General features: G+C 36.6%; 2 protein-coding genes across 2 annotated transcripts; one reads left to right on the top strand and one right to left on the bottom strand.

Moving 5' to 3' along the window:
• Nucleotides 1–2554: 2554 nt before the first annotated feature.
• LOC112800390 (calcium-transporting ATPase 2, plasma membrane-type-like) lies at nucleotides 2555–9523 on the bottom strand. The gene is made up of 8 exons (XM_025842649.3): nucleotides 9163–9523; nucleotides 8059–8113; nucleotides 6793–7985; nucleotides 5829–6572; nucleotides 5178–5336; nucleotides 4445–4616; nucleotides 3866–4164; nucleotides 2555–2921 (listed from the first exon to the last, which is right to left on the bottom strand). Exons 1-8 carry the CDS (start codon nucleotides 9337–9339, stop codon nucleotides 2679–2681), a joined length of 3042 nt encoding a protein of 1013 aa, XP_025698434.1. The 5' UTR covers nucleotides 9340–9523; the 3' UTR covers nucleotides 2555–2678.
• A 2062-nt stretch (nucleotides 9524–11585) lies between these two features.
• Nucleotides 11586–13116, top strand: LOC140180926 (serine/threonine-protein phosphatase 7 long form homolog). The gene is made up of 4 exons (XM_072222632.1): nucleotides 11586–12100; nucleotides 12243–12330; nucleotides 12414–12873; nucleotides 12992–13116. Exons 1-4 carry the CDS (start codon nucleotides 11586–11588, stop codon nucleotides 13114–13116), a joined length of 1188 nt encoding a protein of 395 aa, XP_072078733.1.
• The last annotated feature ends 8219 nt before the right edge of the window (nucleotides 13117–21335 follow it).

A 21335-nucleotide genomic window follows, 5' to 3' on the forward strand; every position in this document is an offset into this window, starting at 1 on the left:
ATGGTGGAGGGGGAGTGCTCGAATGAAGGATGTTCACTCGGTGGTTAGTGTATGAAGGATAAAATGGAAATTCAGGTAAAAAAGAAAACGAGGGAGAGGGAAGAAGGTGTTGCTGCTACATGAATTAGGGTTATGGGAATGGGAAATAAGGGTTTTGTTATTAAGTTAAATAGCATAAAAGTAAATTTATCATTATTACTTTTCCACTCAGTTATAAAAGTGTTTTGGAGAAAAAGTGGTAGAAAATCTATATGTTTTAGTGGAACCTTGTGGCCACGTTTTTCAGGAGTATCAAAAGAGTTAGAGAAAAAAGGCACGCTTAAAAAATGTGACGATAACAAAAATATTTCATTACACTTCAAAAGTATGTCTGTTTTTATCTATAGCCATGTATTAGTAAATATAACCTTTAAAATGTGACCAAAATTTCTAATCAATCGTTACCTACATAACAATGTTTTTAAGAGAGAAAAAAAAGGGATAATTAGAAGAAGGAGAGGAGTTCCTCACCTTAATTTTGTGAAACCCAAAGTAGGAAGCTCCTAAAACTCAAAAGATTAAAGCTCTGTCCAAAAACCAAATTCATATATTTTAAATTTTTGGAATCCTAAATTCAAAATTTGTGGAAAAATAAAAAAGATGAAAGTTTTCTCGAGTTCATATCATGAAAATTGATATATATAGTTGTGAAGAGGGAAATGAGGGAATAGTTTGGTCCAAATAAACAAATCTTCTATTAGAACTCTGATTTAATTACAAATTGAGGGGGTAAATAATATTTTTTCTCCTTTTTTCTTTTCTTGATTTCTTTTGGGCATGCTTCTTTCCATTCTCTGGGAAGAAAAAAGAATGGAATTATATGATAAAGACTACATGCATCCATGGATGAGGGCAATTTTGTCTTTTTTCTCTTTGAATCAACATAGGGGTCAAACTCTAAAATATCTATTTATTTTGTGTTTGAAATATTTTTCTGACTTCTTTCTTCTTTTATTTATTTTGTCATAGTTTATATTAGCTAGGTTGTACAAAGCGTGTTCAATTACCTCTAACATAAGATGTATTTTTTAAAAAATAATTATATTTTTACACTTCAAATAGTTTACCGGATTCGAAATAGAGAAAAGTTCTGCATACAAGTCATTAGGGTTTGTATGCTTTACAAGTTAATTAACGAATAAACCCAAAAACGCGATGCAGGATCTACGTTCTTCTTCTTCTTCCTCTTCCTCCTTTTCTTCTTCTTTTCTTTCATTTCTTGCCTTCTCTTTCTCCTTCTTCTTCTTCTTGCTGCACGTTCTTCTTCCTCTTCCTCTTCTTCTTCTTCTTCTTCTTTTCTTTCGTTTCTTGCTTTCTCTTTCTCGTTCTTCTTCTTGCACGTTCTTCTTCCTCTTCCTCTTCTTCTTCTTTTCTTTCGTTTCTTGCCTTCTCTTTCTCCTTCTTCTTCTTCTTGCTGCACGTTCTTCTTCCTCTTTCTGTTCTTTTTCTTCATTTACGTGCTTTTCTCTCTGTTTTCTTTCTTCGTTATTCTCAATTTCCATTTTTTTTACATCAAGCTCTGAAATCGTTTTTGAAGAAGAAGAAGCAGTAGAAGATGAGAAGGAGAAAGAGAAAGAGTTCTAAAATATGCATAAGGTGTACTTCAACGAATTTTAGGTGTATTTCTTAAATCCTTTGGGTGTATTTCTGTAATCCTTTGGGTGTATTTCTATAATCGTTTAGGTGAATTCCTGTAACCGTTTGGGTGTATTTATGTAATCCTTTGGGTGTATTTCTGTAATCGTTTGGGGTGTATTTCTGAAGTTCTATTATCTTCAAATTTGGCAAGAAAATTGTTTTCATGGAGGAAGAAGAAGAGTCGTTCATAATGCATGGTGAGTAGCACGCTTTGGAAACAAGAAATTGTTGAATAACGTGCGTTTTATTTACTCTTGAATGTGGAAGTGTGTAATGCGTTAATTAAGTGTAATGCGTATGTTTTATTGGACTTATAAAACTTGTAAGCCAAAAAGACTTGTATGTGTAGCAGGCCTCTTCGAAATATATCAACAAATTCCTGACCAAAAAACTTTTTAATTTTTTTAACTAACTAAATTGAATTTGGTAGTTTAAATCTTTCTAAATCCAATTTAAAATCAGAAAATTAGCCAAATCATTGTTTCGAAACTTACAGTTATTATAACCACCATTGTAAAACATAAAGATAAATAGAAAAATATGTTCATACAAGTCGCAATACCCAGAATTAAGAAGGCTAGCTAGCTGTTGATCCTGGTAAATATTAGTTTTGATTACATGGAATTCATGGAAGTTGCATTGTTACATGACACTGCTACATTGCATGTTCGGATGTATATATACTTGTATACAAAGATTTCTTCAGCGTCTATTTTTCTACTGGCCTTAAAAAATAATCAATAATTTAATAACATGGTTAATTGAAAGTTAAAACTAACTTCTGTAGTCAAACAATTAACACTTTTTTGTTGGTCAGCAGGATTGTTTCATTCTTATATATAAGTACTATTTTTTCAAATAGTTTATATCTTTTAAGAGAGAAGGCTAATTTCATTCATCTAAAAACTATTTTTTTACTGACAACGCAATCTTTGGAGTCCTATATTTTAAGGGTGGTTCACTCTTAAAAATGATATATATACCTATTCACAACATGCTTTTCATTCAACATTGATCTCTTTTAACTTTGCTGCGATTGGCATGCCCATATACCCAACCCCTAAACAAAAGAGCCATTGTACAAAAGAGAGAGGTGTTGTGTTTGCAAAGGTTCCCAAGTACTCAACTATTATGATTTGAAACACCACAGTGCAACTAATCACAGCCACAAACACCTGATTTTCCCACATGCCCTTTAACACATCTACTTCCTCCATTTCTCGAGAGTTTATCTCATTGAAAACCTGTAGGATCAAATGAACCCATTGATAAGGCAAGGATCATAACTGAAATGTCATGCACTTAGAATTTGTTCTTGAAAAGTGTTGCTTAATTATACATATTTCATGGATGGTAGTAGTTCTTTTTACTAATAAATTTGGAAAAATAATAAAAACTAATCAATAATTAATTGACATAAAGTTTGGATGTATAATTTTTAAATGAGTGAATACATTTTTTAATTATGATCATTCGTTCAAAAGACAAAACGTCACTTTATAATTTAAAAATTTTTTAATTAGTCTTCAACCATTCAATTAACTGGTCTTAGGGGGGGCCTTTATAACTAGTGACTTGATGATATGTTAGGAACTGCTTAAACCAGTAACAAAGGACATTTAAACCAACTATTTAAATAGATAGGAACGGATTAGTAATTTCAAATTACAGGGAGTCACTTTATATTTTGGATAAATGATAAAAAAAAATGTACATTTACTAAAGTTATTTTTTGTTTCTGAAATTTGAAAAAAAATGTCAAAATGCTCTTAATTTTTTTTAAATTTTTTTATTTGTATCAATTAGATGCTAATTTTTTAAAAAATTTAGAACCAATTTAACAACAATTATATAAAAATAATTTTCAACACAAGCAAATCAAACATAATTATCATGCATTATTGTTGGATTGATCTTAAATATTTTAAAAATTTAGTTGTCGAAAATATATTTGATGTAAATTGAAAATTTTTTGGACAAAATTAAAATAAAATAAAACTTAAAAACATTTTAAAATTTTTTGTCAAATTTTAGAAAGAAAAAATATATTTTATCTTTTTTTTTTTAATTTTAGATTTTAAGTCTGTAGTTATTTATTAGAATTGAAACTAAGATATCCAAATATCAATTTGGTGTCCAAAAATTCATGAACAATAACATATAGTATGTTGAAGATGGAAGAGTGTACCTGACAGAAGACAAATGTGTTGAAAATAAGAGTGTTTAAGACAACATCAGGATTTGGGCCCCAGAGAAAGAAGAACCATCTTCCCACAGTCTGAAGAAGCCAAATGACAACAACTTGATACACTGATTGTCCCAAGATATTTCTCCACATGATATTGCTGATGAAATCTCCTTTCCTTCCAACAGGTGCACGCTTCATCAAATCATCATTTGGAGGCTCCGTTGCAAGTGCAAGTGCTCCTAGTGTGTCCATTATCATGTTCACCCACAAAAGTTGAACCGCCGTCAGTGGTGCATTTCCTGAAACAAATTCAATATAATATTTTAGAGTACAATATTTAAAGTTACCTTATATAATATCACATCTATAATTTTATATGCATAACATCCATAATTATATATTTATTATATTTAAAATTATACAATTATTCCAAGGATAGTTAATAAAAAGTAAATAAGACAACTTTAAATTGTTTGGACTGATTTTTGTTGTTTCCAAATCGAGAGTATTCCATATTAATGAACACGAAGTGAGTTCATAATGAAAGTAAATAAGTTTAGGCTTCTTTAATTTTCTAACCTGTGAAACAAGCTGATGAGAAGTTCACTAGTAATGCTACCACATTAACGGTAAGCTGAAACTGTACAAATTTTTGAATATTTATGTAAACTGAACGTCCCCATTTTGCTACTGTCACTATTGTGGAGAAGTTATCGTCTAAAATTATGACATCTGCACTTTCTTTAGCAACCTGTGCATAAAATTATGATGAGTTAGTTGAATTCGACATTCCGCTAGGAATAAGGGAAATAGTGGAATATCATGAAAACATTTTTCAAGAAAAATTATGGAAAAGTGTTTAATTTAAAAATAAAAAATACTCAAAATATAAATACAACCACAAAATATTCTAAATGTTTGGTTAAATATAAAAAATAAATCCTTTTCTTTCTGAATGTTGCCTATAACAAATATAATTATTGGACTAGGCCTAATTTGCAATAAAAGAATGAGTTGTAGGTGAAAATAGTATAAATGAAAATAAAATTAGCTAGTGTAATTCCCTTTTCTCTTACCAGTTCCTCTTTCAAATTATAATTATTCGTTTTTCATAGCACACACTCATCCCAGTATTAGTCCTCGTTCTCAATTCCATTCATATATCAACATATATAATAACATTCATCAATTCTGTGAATTAAGGTAATAAGATCTATACTGTTTCGTTACCTCTATTATTTTGGTTCTAGATAGTGACCATAGTTTTTATGGACATAGTTGCAGTAAGCATGGAAAAGAAGCACTCACTCACCTCAGTTCCAGCAATTCCCATTGCAAGTCCAATATCAGCTTCATGAAGGGCTGGGGCATCATTTGTTCCATCACCAGTTACAGCTACAACCTCTCCAAAAGTTGTGCGCAACTGCTTCACCAATGTATGCTTATCTAAAGGTGAGGATCTAGCCATCACCTGAAATTCATATGTAGTTTTAATTCAAAATACAATCTATACAAACATAATTCATATTTATATACATTAAACCATAGGATATACCAATTTTAAAATAAGTGTCTCAAAATTAATTATGTTCAGGAATTAATAAAATTATTGAAAACATATTAATTTCAATAAATACATTAGAACGTTGATACAAAATTATGTGAATTATCTGTTTTTATCCAATATTTTTGTTCTCCTTTTTCACTTATTTTCTATTATTTATTATATTAATAGGATTAAAAATTTAATTAGTGTTTTCTAATCTTTTTAAATAAACAATTATTTTGAACAAGATCAAATTTAATGAAATTAAAATTTTGAAGGGTCAAGAGATAGTTTTATTTGTTTTAAAAAATTATTTTGTCAAATAATTGTCATCTTCCGAAAATTGTATACTAATTCTATTTTGTTAACAACAAAATATTGTTAACAGTTATTTATTCCATAAGAAAAGTAGTGTACCTGAAGTTTGGGAATGAGTTCAAACAATTCCTCCTGAGTTTTTTGTCTAAATTCAGGACCTTCAATGGCTATGCCATCATCTGTTAAAATTCCACACTCTCTGGCAATAGCCTTTGCCGTATTAATGTTATCTCCGGTGACCATCCTCACTACTATTCCGGCGGACCGACACACTGCAACAGATTCCTTAACACCCGGACGAACGGGATCTTTGATACCAACAACTCCTATACAAGTGTACCCAGAAGAAGGAATAGGATCCTCTGGAGAGAACCCATTTTCCAATTCCATATAAGCAAGGCACAGAGTCCTAAGTGCCTCACCAGCAAACTGGTTTATTGTCTTGCTAAGATGGTTCATTGCTTCTTCATCAAGGGACACAATCTCACCATTTGAATTTATCACTTTGTCACAAGATGCAAGCACTATTTCAGAAGCACCTTTGCTATGTGCTCTTAAGCCTCCTCCATCTTGGACCTTCACAACCACGCCCATTCTTTTCTTTTCGGAGTTGAATGGCTCAACTTTTATAAGCTTGCATTTTTCTCTCTCGCCTTGTGGGTCCCCACCTAGCGAGAGCCCGAATTCTAGAATCGCTGATTCTGTTGGAGTTCCCAAAATCTCACGCTTCCCCATTTTGTTAACCACAACTTCACCGCCGGTGTTGTTGAATATTGACTCAAGTAGCAGCTTTAATGCCAAATCTGGGAGTTGCGACACCTTATTGTTGCTCACTTCATTAACCTGGGTGAAAAGCAAGAGTTAAAAGAAAAAAAAATGTTTTTAAAATATACATGTAAAATTGAATACTTGGATAAAGTATAAACCAATTCAAGTTGATAGTTGAGAGATGTTAGATGAAAATTTAATCAAATCAGTCAAATTATTTATCCACCTTGAGTTTCTAAAAAAAATAACCTTTTAAAACTTGCGTTTTTAAAATGGAAATGTTTATGGGGTTTACCTTCATACAAATGCATGTTTTGACAACTGTCATGCGGTTAGTTGTTAGGGTTCCAGTCTTGTCACTACAAATAGTTGTGGCGGATCCCATGGTCTCGCAAGCTGCCAGGTGTCTCACAAGAGCCTTGTCATTCATCATCTTCTTCATCGCAAACGCAAGGCTCAACGTAACTGCCAACGGCAGCCCCTCCGGCACAGCAACAACAACAATCGTAACTGCAATGGCGAAGAATTCCAGCATCTCCAAGCAATCCTCCGTAGACCACCACCAAAACCTCCCTTCTTCAAGTTTTCTCCCCATTAGTCCCTTCACCAACACAACGAAAGTAATCACCGCGAAAAACAGTCCTATCTTTCCTATAATCGTTGCCACTCCATTCAGCTTCACCTGCAACGGCGTCTCGTCATCGCCACCTTCGCTTAGCGTCGCCATTAACTTCCCCCACTGTGTTCTCATTCCCACCGTTGTAACCATCATGGTGCAGGATCCATCTTGGACTTTGGTTCCCGAAAGAAGAAACGGGTTCTGAGAAGTAACCATAACCGGTTCGCTCTCGCCGGTTAAACTCGACTCGTCAATCAAGACGGAGAATCCTGAAACGAAGAGTCCGTCGGCAGGGACTTGGTCTCCAATGGCAAGATGGACCATGTCCCCAGGGAGTAAACTGTAAATTGACATTTTCTGCCTGTAACCGTTTCTTGTTATCTGAACTGAAATCTTTTTTTTCTCCTTGTCTAAATCTTTGAACTGTAAGGATTGGCGGTAGTCACTTGTGGCGGTTACAAAGACCACCAATAAGATGCTCACGACTATCCCGAGACCGTCGTGAGCACCCTTTGGCCATCCTTCTGTTGCTATTCCAACTATCAGCGACACAAAGGCACACACTCCAAGAATCATGAGTGTCATGTCATGAAGGGCTTCGAAAACGTAAACCCAGAAGCTCCGAAGTTCAGCTTCAGCGAATTGGTTCACTCCGAAAATCTCCTCTCTCCTACGCTGCGATTCGAAACCGTCACTAAGACCCTTGGCTGTTGATGTTGAAAGCTTTTCTGCAATGCCTTCAACCCCACCATGGAATTTCAACTTCTTTACGTCATGTCCTTCAACTATAGACCCAAGTTCCTCTGCATCTATTTGAAATCCTGCAGCTTTAACATGCTGTGGTACAGTGTAATCACCAAGTTGCACACCTACAAGTTTATAGTGAAAGTTATTATTACAGTTTATCCGATCCTTGCATGTGTAGTGTATTAAGAAACTTGCCTTGGATAAATTGAAATGCAGCTTTGGAAACTAAAACAGCAACTCTCAGCTTTTCCTGCATTAAATGGGAAAGAATAAGAATTTTCGAAGGAAGAACGTTAGGAGGTCAATATTTTATATTAGGGTTCTGCTATGTTGGATATCACCCAACTTCTACCAACTCTTATTTATAATTGTGTTTTATAATTGTGTTTTATGGAAGTGTGTTCTTAAATGTGTCTAATAAAAATGTCTTTTTTTATAACTGTGTTTAATAGAAGTGTCTTTATAGATATATTTTTTAGATGTGTCTCTTTATATATGTATTTAAAATATATTAATTATTAGACACATCTACAAATACACTTCCAAGAAACACAAATATAAATAAGAATTGATAAAAATTAGCGGATAATATGTTAGTACCCTATACTTTTCTTTTATATTAATATTAGTCAATTAAACTTTTTTATATTTATACTATTAAAATTTAAAATTTAGTGTTTAGGAATCATAATTTAATAATGTTTAAAATTTTACAAGTGCTGAATCAAAAATAATAATTTTATTAGTTATATAATATTTTTTACTAACGAAAAGGGGTATTTTGAAATTTCAAATGTCTTAGAAAATGAAACTCAGAGATAATTTATACAACAAAAAAATCATAGATGAACACATTTCACATGCACTGTTGAAAGAAGTTTACATTTACGATTTTTTGTAGTGATTTTAAGTAGTAGATGATAAACAGACCATAGTCATATATTATTTTCTTCACATCAATGTTTTAAATTGCATTTCACAACCAAATTTGGTTGCAGTTTTGGTGCAGTATCTATTAATGTAATTTGGTTGTAACATAACTGTATCAGGACCCTCAACGATCGCAGTGGACTTGCATTCAAATTGTAAATACAGGAAAAAAAGCCTCAATGTCCATAGCTATAACAATAACAACCATGACTACCTTGCAGCTGCATTTGCAATTTAAAAGATGGGTGTATTTTACCTCATATACCAAATAAATCGGTACAAAAAATTGTTCGACAAGATAAGTATACAAAATATTTGTTCAACTAACATTTTTATGAGCGAAAAACATACGTAGAAGGGGATTTAAACCTGATTAGTGCGACGCATAGCTGCTGCTTCTTCTCGCTTAGAGAGATTGGCAGTGAAACGAAAGCGTCTTTTGGGGTTCTTGACCACCCCACATAGTTTTCTCCATTTACCAAGAGATTCTCCATCAGAGTTCTTGGATTTCACACCTCCAAAATTCTCATTTAAATAATTCTCCATCACCCACCACCAGTGCCCTTTGTATATATATCAATATATATGTATATATTCGTTCTTTTGGTCTTCAATTTATATAAAATGAGATGTTCATGGTAGCTCCCAATATGCACTCACATTGTAATAGCATTGTAAGGTTAAACTTGGGACAATGTGAAAGGCAAAATGCTAGTTCCTTTGTGTTGTCATGAAGTTAGTTAGCAGGGTAAAACTAATGGAAAAGAAAGGAAGAGATGAAGGAAGAAGAAGCAAAGAGGGAAATGAGTGAGGATCCGAAATTTGTTATAGTGCTTGAGAATGAATAACGGTGTCTCTTATTCCGGGAAAGAGTGGGGATGAACGAATAGGGCGGATCAACCAATGAACCTAATATTAAATTAATTTTCTTTAAAAAAAAGAGAAATTTTATATTCTATACTTATTGCAACGTAAGACAACAAAAAAGGGAAAAACTAATTGCAATGTAAAATTGGGGAGCTAAGCAAATTAATTAGTCATTAAAATTAATTATTAATATAAAGTATATATTAAAAAAATTAAATAATATATATATTTAAATATAAATATATAATAATTAATTTTAATATACAAATAATATTTTTAGAAGTTAATATATTATTCCTTAATCAATTAATATTTATATATTTACTGTACTTTTGATTTATTAATTTAAAAAATATTTAAAAAATAATCAAAATTTATTATTTTTAATCATTAATTAATTATTAAATATTTAAAAATATAAAATAAAATATATTTTTAAATTATTAAATTAAAAAATTAAATTAAAAATGAAGTGATAACCAAAAATAATAAATTTTAATAGTTCCTAATATTTCTCTATCAATTTAGTACATGATGTGTTCGATATATTATAAAGAATCTAATCAATTTTGCTAAAAAATCTATCATTGTCTTCTGCTATATATTATGGTAACTAGGGTGGTTTATAATTTTGATAACTTAAAAAGTATTACCAAAGTTAAAGTAAGGTTGTTTTAATATTTAAAAATGTTTTTAAATTTAAATTTAAAAATATAAAAAATATGTTTAATTTTAATAATTCTTAAAATGTGTTGATAAAATTATATAACTGCCATAAACTTAACATTATCTTTTTGTTGGTAAAGAATTTTATATATCATTCTATAACTAACATATATATAAAAGTTAGGGCAAATGACATATTTAAATAAAATCAATGAATCTTTTACCCAAATGTGCAAAATAGAAATAGTTTACGTGGTTGTGCAAATTCGATTATTATATAAACCGTGGGAGCCAACCACGTTTACTATTTGAACATAAACCGTGGCTGGCAGAGACGGTTTCTGGAAGGAAAAAATGGGTGTAAACCGTGGCCACCAACCACGGATTAGGAAGGGTAAATTTTAGGCATAAACCGTGGGTGGCTACCACCGTTTATGAGGATATTAGCTTTAAACGTAAAATCCTGTAGGCTCCCACGGTTTACGTTTATATTACTATATAAACATAATCCGCTGAAGATGAGCACGGATCATTTGGAAGGAAAAAAAATCTGCAACCTTCGTAGTTGGGAGAGTTTGAGAGAGAGGGTTGGAGGATTTGGTGGGGTTTGGGTTGTGGAATCATAGAGGATGAAGATCGCTTGTACCGACTAAATGGCGTTGCTCATGTGGCTGGATCTATTGATGATGAGGTTAGTCATTATTGTTAATATTATTCTCATTATTTATATAATTAATATTATTTTTTCATTATTAATGTAGTCAATTTATTTTATTAGCATTGTTTGGATAATTAATTTATTATTTAGATTATTAATTTTGTTACTGTTATGATACTCGTAGTTATCAGTATTACCTTTATTTTTATTAGTACCTGTAGCTGTTAGTCTCATAAATGCTGTTATTCGTAGTAGAGTTATTGTTGTTGGTATTGTTATCATTATTTTGCCTTTCGTGATCTTTCTTACTATAATCTAAAAGAAAATGGAAAACATATGTATATATTTAATTAAATTTTTTTTCTAAATGTAATAAGATTTGTTTAGTATTGGTCGTATGTTGAGGGGTTTCTTTACCTACATATTGCAGCCCACTAGGGTTATTAGTGGCGTGAGGAGGCAACAGAATATGCCTTTACACGAGCGGATCATACCGTACCTGGAGACTGCCGGGTTGTATCATTTGGCTAGGCTGAACAGTCACTGGTTCTAGGTTGACGAGCCTCTACTCAGCGCATTTATTGAGCGGTGGCGTCCTGAAATGCACACCTTCCACATGCCATTTGGTGAGTGCACTATCACGTTGCAAGATGTGGCATATCAGCTTGGTTTGCCGATCGATGGGGAGCCTGTCAGTGGGTGCCTGACTGACTTTGAGAATCTGATGGAACATGGTAGACCGGCATGGGACTGGTTTCGCGATTTGTTTGGCGAGTTACCTCCGCAGAATAAGGTAAAGCAGATGACAGTGTGCTACACATGGTTCCATGAGAGGTTTCGGGTTCTCCCAGCAGATGCTAGCGAGGAGACCGTGCGTATATACGCGCGAGCTTATATTGTGATGATGTTGTCCTCTCAGTTGTTCGCGGACAAGAACGCGAACCGGGTCCACCTTCGCTGGTTGCCTTATTTGGCGTCGTTGGACGAGTTCGGGAGATACAGCTGGGGTTCGGCGGCACTGGCCTGGTTGTACAGATGTCTCTGTCATGGGACAAACAGAAATGTTGTTAACTTGGCCAGGCCACTACAGCTTCTTCAGTCTTGGATTTTCTGGAGGTTTTCCAGTTTGTGACCTAGTGGTTTTCATGGATTCGGGTTTCCGCTTGCATCGAGGTAGCGTTTAATAATTTTGGTTTCATTACTTGTTCAACAAGCTATTTACTTCTTTGTGATGACATCATTTCAATTATAATTGTAGGTGGGCTTCATATCTACGTAGAAACGATGCAGTGGGTCAAAGAGTCTTGTCTGCACGCCTTATGTTGGATCGATTGCATGTCCAGGATGTGAGTCATTTAGTTTTTTCTCTTACTTGGAATAGTGTAGATTTTATTTTATGCGTTGACAGAAATGTCCTATTTTAAAACAGTTTATGTGGGAGCCATATTCATGTGCCGAGGTTGCTTCTATTATTCATCCGGAGATACTAGTTGACCAGCACCGTAGGTTATGGACGGCCATCACTAGCCTGATATATTTTGCTGCGATTGAGTGGCATCAGGTGGATCGGATGCTTCCTCAGTTCGGCGGTGTTCAGCATGTTCCTCAGCCAGCTCTGAACATAGATTGGTTACATGCCAAGGATGGCAGGGGTGGAGACCGATGGTTCCCTAGATATTATCGAGAGTGGCATGAGCATTGGGAGAACCGGCTTTATTCAGTCATACCAGTCCAACGAGCCGTTGACCCCGGTCCATCAGCTGAGTACTTGGACTGGTGGTGCCGTGTGGCCCACAGATTCCTCTCCCCAAATGTTGCATTTCAGGATCCGAGGCCTATTGTTTTGACCGAGGAGGCTCTTCACAGAGGGTCGTCCCAGGCCCCCCAGGGTGCACGTTTACGACAGACCAGATAATAGGCGTGTCGATCGGCGACGCCGTATAGGCACCCGTACCACGGATTGAGAGTGGAGATGGTTGGTCGATCGTTTGGATGAGGACTAACCAGTTCCTGGTGTTGGTGATGCGGTCAATCATCGTGTCCCTCGTCGTAGAGCCAGACGACAACCTGGTCCGGATGGTGGTGCACGTTCACGTGGTCGAGGACCTACGGTTGAGGATGAGGGTACTTAGCACGGTGTTCCTAATGATGTAGGTGGTTCAGCTACAGGGATGGATCAGCCCACGTACGATGTCGGCAGTAGCTCTCAGATGTTTGGGAGTTTCGAGCCACAGGCATTTGCTGACTTTACCACCGCTGCTGTCGGGATGGACATAGATGACCCTGTTAGTCAGTCAGAGTTCTTTAGGGATATAGCAGACATGCTCAGGGCCAATGATGCCACCCATTATAGACCAGAGATGCCTAAGGTTCATCCCCATGTTACTGATCAGCAGCCACCTACTACTGATGTTCAGCCACAGTTGCCCGTTGACCTGAACGAGCCTGCAGCTTCTCCTTACGAGCCATGGATCGCGTTGGGTGGGACACCAGCTTCAGCATTCAGTGCCGTTCCCCGAGAGACAGCAGCAGCAGAGGCAGACCAGAGACCTAGGAGGGTGAGGCGCCCTCCTTTGTGTGGCACCGGAGGTCACCTTCTTGGTCAGTTTGACGATGATGACAGTGATACCATTGAGGATTTTGACTAGTTATGTTTTTTATTCCCATGTTGTTTTGTGTTCTTAGTATGATGTTTAGGGTGAAATGTTTTAGGTGTTCTGTGAAATATTATCTACGATTTATTTAATATTTATATACCTATCATACTGTATGGTTACGACGGTGTGTGTGACAATTATTTATGATATTTATATCTATGACAATTACTGATGTAAAAAAAACGGAGTTAACATTATCAATTTAGTTCACTAAACAAACATTTTCACATTCATTTTAGGATCCAACCTTACATAACTTATATCATGAGTAACTTAAACAACTTAAACAATAAAGACAATAATCTCAACTTTATAACATCTAAGAACCCCCTCCAGCATGATGCAGTCGCTGGTCACAGCTCCGCCTCGTATGCCCAGGCTGACGGCATAGTCCACATCGCTTCGGCAGGTTATCCGCAGTCCGATCCATACTACCACGGATCCTGGTTGCCTTCGGACGACCTTCCTTTGCACGCCTCATGTTAGGATCGGGAATGACGGTTGGGCCAGCATAGGGGGGCCATAGCCCTTCTGGGATAGGAGGAACAAAACCTAGCTTGTAAACCTGGAACACCTCACTCATACGATACACCTCGTGAACATATGACGCCCAATTAAGGCGCGAGTAGGCACAACAAGCTATAGCGTGGCAGCAGGGATAGTGGAGCGCCTGAAAGTGGCCACAATCGCAGGTTTGGTCCTTAAGGGAAACTCTGTAGCTACCCAGCGAAAAGTTCCCAGACGGTGTTGTCTCAGCCACAGTGTACTCGCTTTGATGCCTATCGTATAACGTCACTGTGAAACACCTTGATTCTCTAATGTTCCTTTCTATAGCCTTAACCAAAGCCTGACAAAACTCTTGCCCGGATCCGAGTTGTGCCTCCGCTGTTGGTGCACGAAATTGTGATCACTACTTTTCACAACTCAAATAATCCCCGGTGATGAAACCAAAAACTTGGTGTTCAATACCATGGCATAAACACAACTTCGCACAACTAACCAGCAAGTGTACTGGGTCGTCCAAGTAATAAACCTTACGCGAGTAAGGGTCGATCCCACAGAGATTGTTGGTATGAAGCAAGTTATGGTCACCTTGTAAATCTCAGTTAGGCAAACTCAAATGGGTATGGTGATAAACGCATAAAACATAAAGATAAAGATAGAGATACTTATGTAATTCATTGGTAGGAACTTCAGATAAGCGTATGAATATGCCTTCCCTTCCGTCTCTCTGCTTTCCCACTGTCTTCATCCAATCCTTCTTACTCCTTTCCATGGCAAGCTTAAGCAAGGGTTTCACCATTGTCAGTGGCTACCTCCCATCCTCTCAGTGGAAATGTTCAACGCACCCTGTCACGGCACGGCTATCCATCTGTCGGTTCTCAATCAGGCCGGAATAGAATCCAGTGATTCTTTTGCGTCTGTCACTAATGCCCCGCCCTCAGGAGTTTGAAGCACGTCACAGTCATTCAATCATTGAATCCTACTCAGAATACCACAGACAAGGTTAGACCTTCCGGATTCTCTTGAATGCCGCCATCAGTTCTAGCCTATACCACGAAGACTCTGATCTCACGGAATGGCTGGCTCGTTTGTCAAGCGAGCACTCGGTTGTCAGGCGATCAACCATGCATCATGTATCAGGAATCCAAGAGATATTCACCCAATCGAAGGTAGAACGGAGGTGGTTGTCAGTCACATGTTCATAGGTGAGAATGATGATGAGTGTCACGGATCATCACATTCATCAAGTTGAAGAACAAGTGATATCTTAGAACAAGAACAAGCGAAATTGAATAGAAGAACAATAGTAATTGCATTAATACTCGAGGTACAGCAGAGCTCCACACCTTAATCTATGGTGTGTAGAAACTCCACCGTTGAAAATACATAAGAACAAGGTCTAGGCATGGCCGAATGGCCAGCCTCCCAATGATCTAAGAACTAGATGTCCAAAGATGATCTAGAGATCTAAAGTGATCAAAAGATTATAATACAATAGTAAAAGGTCCTACTTATAGAAAACTAGTAGCCTAGGGTGTACAGAGATGAGTAAAAGACATAAAAATCCACTTCCGGGCCCACTTGGTGTGTGCTTGGGCTGAGCATTGAAGCATTTTCGTGTAGAGACCCTTCTTGGAGTTAAACGCCAGCTTTTATGCCAGTTTGGGCGTTTAACTCCCATTTTGGTGCCAGTTCCGGCGTTTAACGCTGGAATTCCTGAGGGTGACTTTGAACGCCGGTTTGGGCCATCAAATCTTGGGCAAAGTATGAACTATCATATATTGCTGGAAAGCCCAGGATGTCTACTTTCCAACGCCGTTGAGAGCGCGCCAATTGGGCTTCTGTAGCTCTAGAAAATCCACTTCGAGTGCAGGGAGGTCAGAATCCAACAGCATCTGTAGTCCTTTTCGGTCTCTGAATCAGATTTTTGCTCAGGTCCCTCAATTTCAGCCAGAAAATACCTGAAATCACAGAAAAACACACAAACTCATAGTAAAGTCCAGAAAAGTGAATTTTAACTAAAAACTAATAAAAATATACTAAAAACTAACTAGATCATACTAAAAACATACTAAAAATAATGCCAAAAAGCGTATAAATTATCCGCTCATCAGCTGTCTGTCCACGGATAATGAATAGCTCTGCAAGCCTCCCGTACGTTGACTTAACCAACGATGTCACCGAGAGGTTGCGAGTTCCCTTTAACACGGAGTTCACACATTCACTAATGTTGGTTGTCATGTGCCCGAACCGTCTACCACTATCCTCGTGTTGTGTCCACTTGTCGTATTCCATCCGATTGGCCCAGTCACACATTGCCGGATTCTCAGACCGCATGATGTCAAACCAATAATAAAACTCTGCTTCAGTTTTTGCATATGCAGCATTGACCAACATCCTCCTTGCATCCTTACCTTTAAAGGTAAAGGCAAAATTCGCAGCCACATGACGAATGCAGTAGGCACGAAAGGCATGTGGAGGCAGCCATCCAGTCTCAGGTGCCTCAAGTGTTGACTTGATGCCATTATGCCTATCAGCGATAACAAGGATGCCCTCCTGTGGCATCACATGCGATCGTAGGTTGGACAAGAAGAATGACCATGATTCTGCATTTTCTCCCTCAACAAGGGTGAATGCGATGGGAAGGATGTTCGAGTTCCCATCTTGCACTATGGCCAATAGCAGCGTCCCTCCATACTTGCCATACAAGTGGGTGCCATCAATACTGACGAGGGGCTTACAATGCCGAAATGCCTCGATACACAGTGGAAATGTCCAGAAAAGTCGATGAAAGTACACCGTGGACTCATCAACCTCACCCCCAACACGAATAGGAGAGGTCTTCAGAACAGTAACTGCCCCAGCCATGGTAGACTGTACCCCTAGCATCCAACTTGGCAACTCCGCATACGATTCTTCCCAATCTCCATATATTTGTGCCACTGCCTTCTGTTTGGCCAGCCAAACCTTCCTGTAACTAGGCCTGAAACCGTAGTCTGCTTCTGTAGCTTGTTGCAATACCTTTACCGTAACTGCAGCATCTGTCCTAACCAACGGAAGAATCCTTGCACAAATAACGTGGTAATCCAGCTGACGGTGATCACTCGATATAGACGTAGCCAAGCAGGTGTGTGGGCAGTTGTACTTCCGAACCTCCCAAGTGCCCTTGCGTGCACGGAGCGCTACGCGAATCAACCAAGTGCAACCCTTGCCAAACTCCTTGCATTTTCCATGATATTTCAGATGATCTGATTCAATGACTCTGTACTCAACACCTCGACGGATGTTGTAGTCCTTCACACTCAGCACAGCCACTTCTTTATTTTGGAATGACTGCCCAATCTGAAATTCCGTAGAAGAGCCACCAACTGTGGGACCACCATCCGCCGCCTGTTCACCCAGAGCCTCCAAGTTTAAAGTCGAGAAGTGTGGAGGGTATTGCTGAGTGCCAGAACTTGAAGCCCCAGGCTGTGTAGGTGGATTGGCAGCTGTGTCATCATCACTGTCCCCAATGATATCTACAGGCTCCTGGTCAGACTCATCATCATACATTGCGTTCTCTACTCGATCAGGTTCCCCAAACCCTTGCACATCAGGAATCAAGCCTCCACCAGTGCCCACCTCATATGCCTGCCCACGGAGCCCTGGATCCTGCAAAGGTGCAGAACCAACAGCCTCCGTTTGATCTAAATCAGCCGCGAATGATGGGGATGCCACTAGCGGAACAGACGGTGCTATCACAGGCATCGAACAAGACGCACCTCCTACGCCACTTGAGTTATGAAATGGAGCTGATGCCCTAGAACTATCCACCCCAACATCCAACTTTGCGAGTAACTCGTGTGTTCTGACCTCTGGAAAACTTCTGACACAATGGAACAGAACCCTAATGTCTTCATCAGCCGCTAGCACAAAGGTGTCATACTGAACCCGGGTCGAGACAACTGCGATGAGAATCTTGTAGAATAACTTCTTCACAAACTTGCTACCAGAAATCCCAAGCTTCTGTAAAATGCTGTTCTTTAGATCTGACAACGTGCATGTTGAACTGATGAAAACACTCACCGGTTCTCTATCAGTGAACTTCACACCATATCTTTTGCTTTTTTGAATTTTTCCAGAGCAATGCACTAGAACAAGAACACTCTCCTCCTCACTTGCCATTATGATAATGATCTCTCTCATGCACCTGAATCTCACCAACATATATATAGATCTTCACTCCTCATAAACCGCTGTAGGCTACAGGGGTTTATGTAAATTCCCATTCCTTCATAAACCATTACTGGTAGCAAGGTTTTATGAAGACTTTCATGCAATCATAAACCGTGGTAGCCACCCACGGTTTATGCTCATTTTCTTCAAAACAGAAACCGTCCCTGCCAGCCACGGTTTATGTTCAAATAGTAAACCGTGGTTGGCTCCCACGATTTATATAATAATCGAATTTGCACAACCACGTAACATATTTCTGTTTTGCATATTTGGGTAAAGGATTCATTGATTTTATTTAAATATGTCATTTGCCCTAAAAATTAAGTATCATCATATTAAAAATCCATGTTAAAAAATAGAAAACTCAAAATTGATAGGTTCGGATATTGGTAAGTTTATTAAATTGCTTTAAGTAATACTACGATAAGTAAATATCATTTCTATGAGAATTAACGAATTGAATCAAGTAATGTCTAATTGAATATCTAATTAGATCAATCAAACATTAGCAATAAGATGATTGTGAAGCTTGAAGTAGAAGCAAAGAATAATGAAAAAGATTGTATTTGTGAATGAATAAATACTTATTAGTAACTTTGGAGAAGTAATAAGAGAATGAGATGTTAAAGTATTGGGAGATGTTTAACTCTTAGACAAAGTAATACTTAAGTTTTTCTACTTTGACTCATGCAAAAATCTTTTCACATTAAATCATTTGTAATCAAATTCCAATTCCTTAACAATTCAATTTTTCTTAACTTAATTAATCACCAATTCCTTGGTCAACTAATTAAAAGAAGAGGTTATGCATTGTTTCGATTTAAAGCTACACAACTTTCAAAATACTATTCCTAATCAAGTTAAAAATCATGAGAAAGAGTTTCAAGCTAATTTCGATATTAAATTTTTTAAAATAATAATAGAATCCAAGACAAAATTAGAATATTTTCCAATACTTCTAACCATTACAAATGAAAAATGAGACTCAATCTTAAAAAAGTAAAAAAATATGAATCAAAATAAAAAAATACTTATTCATGATAGAAAAGAAAACAACCTAAAACTAATGAGGTGTTGGATGGATCTAATTATTCTTTGATCCTCTCTGTGAATCTTGTTCACTTATTTATATTCTAACTTCCTAACTTTTGAAATTTGAAAACTAATCTTATCTTCTTGTCTCCGAAGAATAAAATAAGAACTTATTCAAATTCAAAACAATAATTCAAATATAATATAAACTAAATCATAACAACCAAATCTTATTTTTCTAGAAAAGTTAATTTTAACTAATAATTTAAATCTTAAATCTTCGGTTGAATTTAGAGCTTCCAGGGAGTGAACTATGGACTTGGCACTGGGCTTGATCCACTAGCGTTGGGCTTTGATGAATTCTAGACCAATGAAAGATGAAAAATTACTAGGAGCCAGACTCTAGGATTGGGTGTTGGGTACTCAGTACTTTGGAGTTGGGTGGCATTGGGCACCACTTCTATGAGTTAGGCGTTGCGTGCCGGTGCCTAGTGATGGGCGCCTATTCTTGGCGTTGGCCTTTTCAAGCCTGGCGCTAGCTCTGTGTTTCTTCCCTAGGAGTGTATTTGTGTTTTCTTGTTCTTTTATCCCGATTATTTGAAAATAAATCCTAAAAAATACAATTATTCCAAACTAACTCCAAACATATGATTAGTTATAAAAACTTCACTAAAAACATAAGAACTTTGATTTAAACCTAAGAAAACTATTCAAAAAGAAACCTAAAAATAACTAAAGTTGTCTAGGCATCATAACACCAAACTTAAAATTTTTCTTGTCTTCAAGCAAAAAGAAGAGTAAGCAAAGTTTATCTTAATAAAAAGAAATGACGAGTTTGTAAATTCAAGTCCAAGTAAAAGTGGGGTTTACAATAATCTCCATGATTATATGCAGACTTCTCTTATCTTGATGAGCCTTGCTTACTTTGGAATCAAGAATATTAAAAAACTCAGTTCTGGATTGTATTATGAGTATCTTCTTAGAATTGTGTGACCTTTGAAGCAGTTACTTAATAATTTAGCCAGAAAAAGATGCTTAAAGTCTTTGACTCTAAGTGTTTTGCCTCAAGGCAGCTCTTAGTAAGTTTTTATCGATAATCCCATTCCAGTTGGCCCATGTTATAGGATGATAAAGCACCCCTCAGATCTAATTACCACCTCTTCTCGACACAATCAACACCACAAGAACATAACTAGGACTTCATTCATCCAGACATAGATGCCCAGAGCCTCTTTGGACTATAAATGCTTAGTCCCAAGGCAACTCTTAATATGGACTTTCAATCGATAATCCCGGGCTAATGACCCAAGTTATTGGGCGATGATGCACCCTTCGAATTTACTTGCCCATGTCTCCTTGAAACACAAGCATCACAGGCACATAACTGGGCTCTAGTCATTAGTGCTCAGAGCCTTATTGTCTTTGGATTTTTTTTATCTTTTCATACTTTTTTTAAATACTTCAAGAAATTAGATGTTGGATTCTTATAATATGTCTCCAAAACTTTGTTTCTGATCTATCTCCTTTTTCTCAAAATCCATTCAAATACCTTAGGTCCATAAAATAAAACCATTATTTTCAGAACCACCACATTTTATTTAAACTTTCTTTTTATTATTCAACTTCTTTTTAGAAGAATTCCTCTTACATAAGTAGGGTACTGGAGAAGAAGTACAAATTTTAAGCATTGAAAGAAATAAAGAAAATAGAAATAGAAAACATGATGCAAAAAAAAGAAAAGACAAAAAAAAAGGAAAAAGAAAGAAAATAACTAACCACCAGAAATAAAATAAGATTACCAAGTTCATCATTCATCATTACTACCTTCCTCATCCTCTGTCTCGACTTCTACCTTTGGGGTTTGAGGAAGCGACATTCTCTGTCTCATTCGTGCCTCCTCCCATAATCTTCGAGCTTCTTTTTATCTTCTATTATGTTCCCAC

This window comes from Arachis hypogaea, chromosome 1 (genome assembly GCF_003086295.3).
Source record: "Arachis hypogaea cultivar Tifrunner chromosome 1, arahy.Tifrunner.gnm2.J5K5, whole genome shotgun sequence".
In the NCBI taxonomy this organism is placed as follows: domain Eukaryota; kingdom Viridiplantae; phylum Streptophyta; class Magnoliopsida; order Fabales; family Fabaceae; genus Arachis; species Arachis hypogaea.

Coding starts and splice junctions, on each gene's coding strand:
- LOC112800390 (XM_025842649.3), bottom strand. CDS start 9,339: ATGGAGAATTATTTAAATGAGAATTTTGGAGGTGTGAAATCCAAGAAC. Junction 4,165..4,444: donor CTCATCAGCTTGTTTCACAG/GTTAGAAAATTA, acceptor AATTTGTTTCAG/GAAATGCACCACTGACGGCG. Junction 2,922..3,865: donor ACACATTTGTCTTCTGTCAG/GTACACTCTTCC, acceptor TTGATCCTACAG/GTTTTCAATGAGATAAACTC.
- LOC140180926 (XM_072222632.1), top strand. CDS start 11,586: ATGCACACCTTCCACATGCCATTTGGTGAGTGCACTATCACGTTGCAA. Junction 12,331..12,413: donor ATCGATTGCATGTCCAGGAT/GTGAGTCATTTA, acceptor ATTTTAAAACAG/TTTATGTGGGAGCCATATTC. Junction 12,874..12,991: donor GTCGTCCCAGGCCCCCCAGG/GTGCACGTTTAC, acceptor AGGACTAACCAG/TTCCTGGTGTTGGTGATGCG.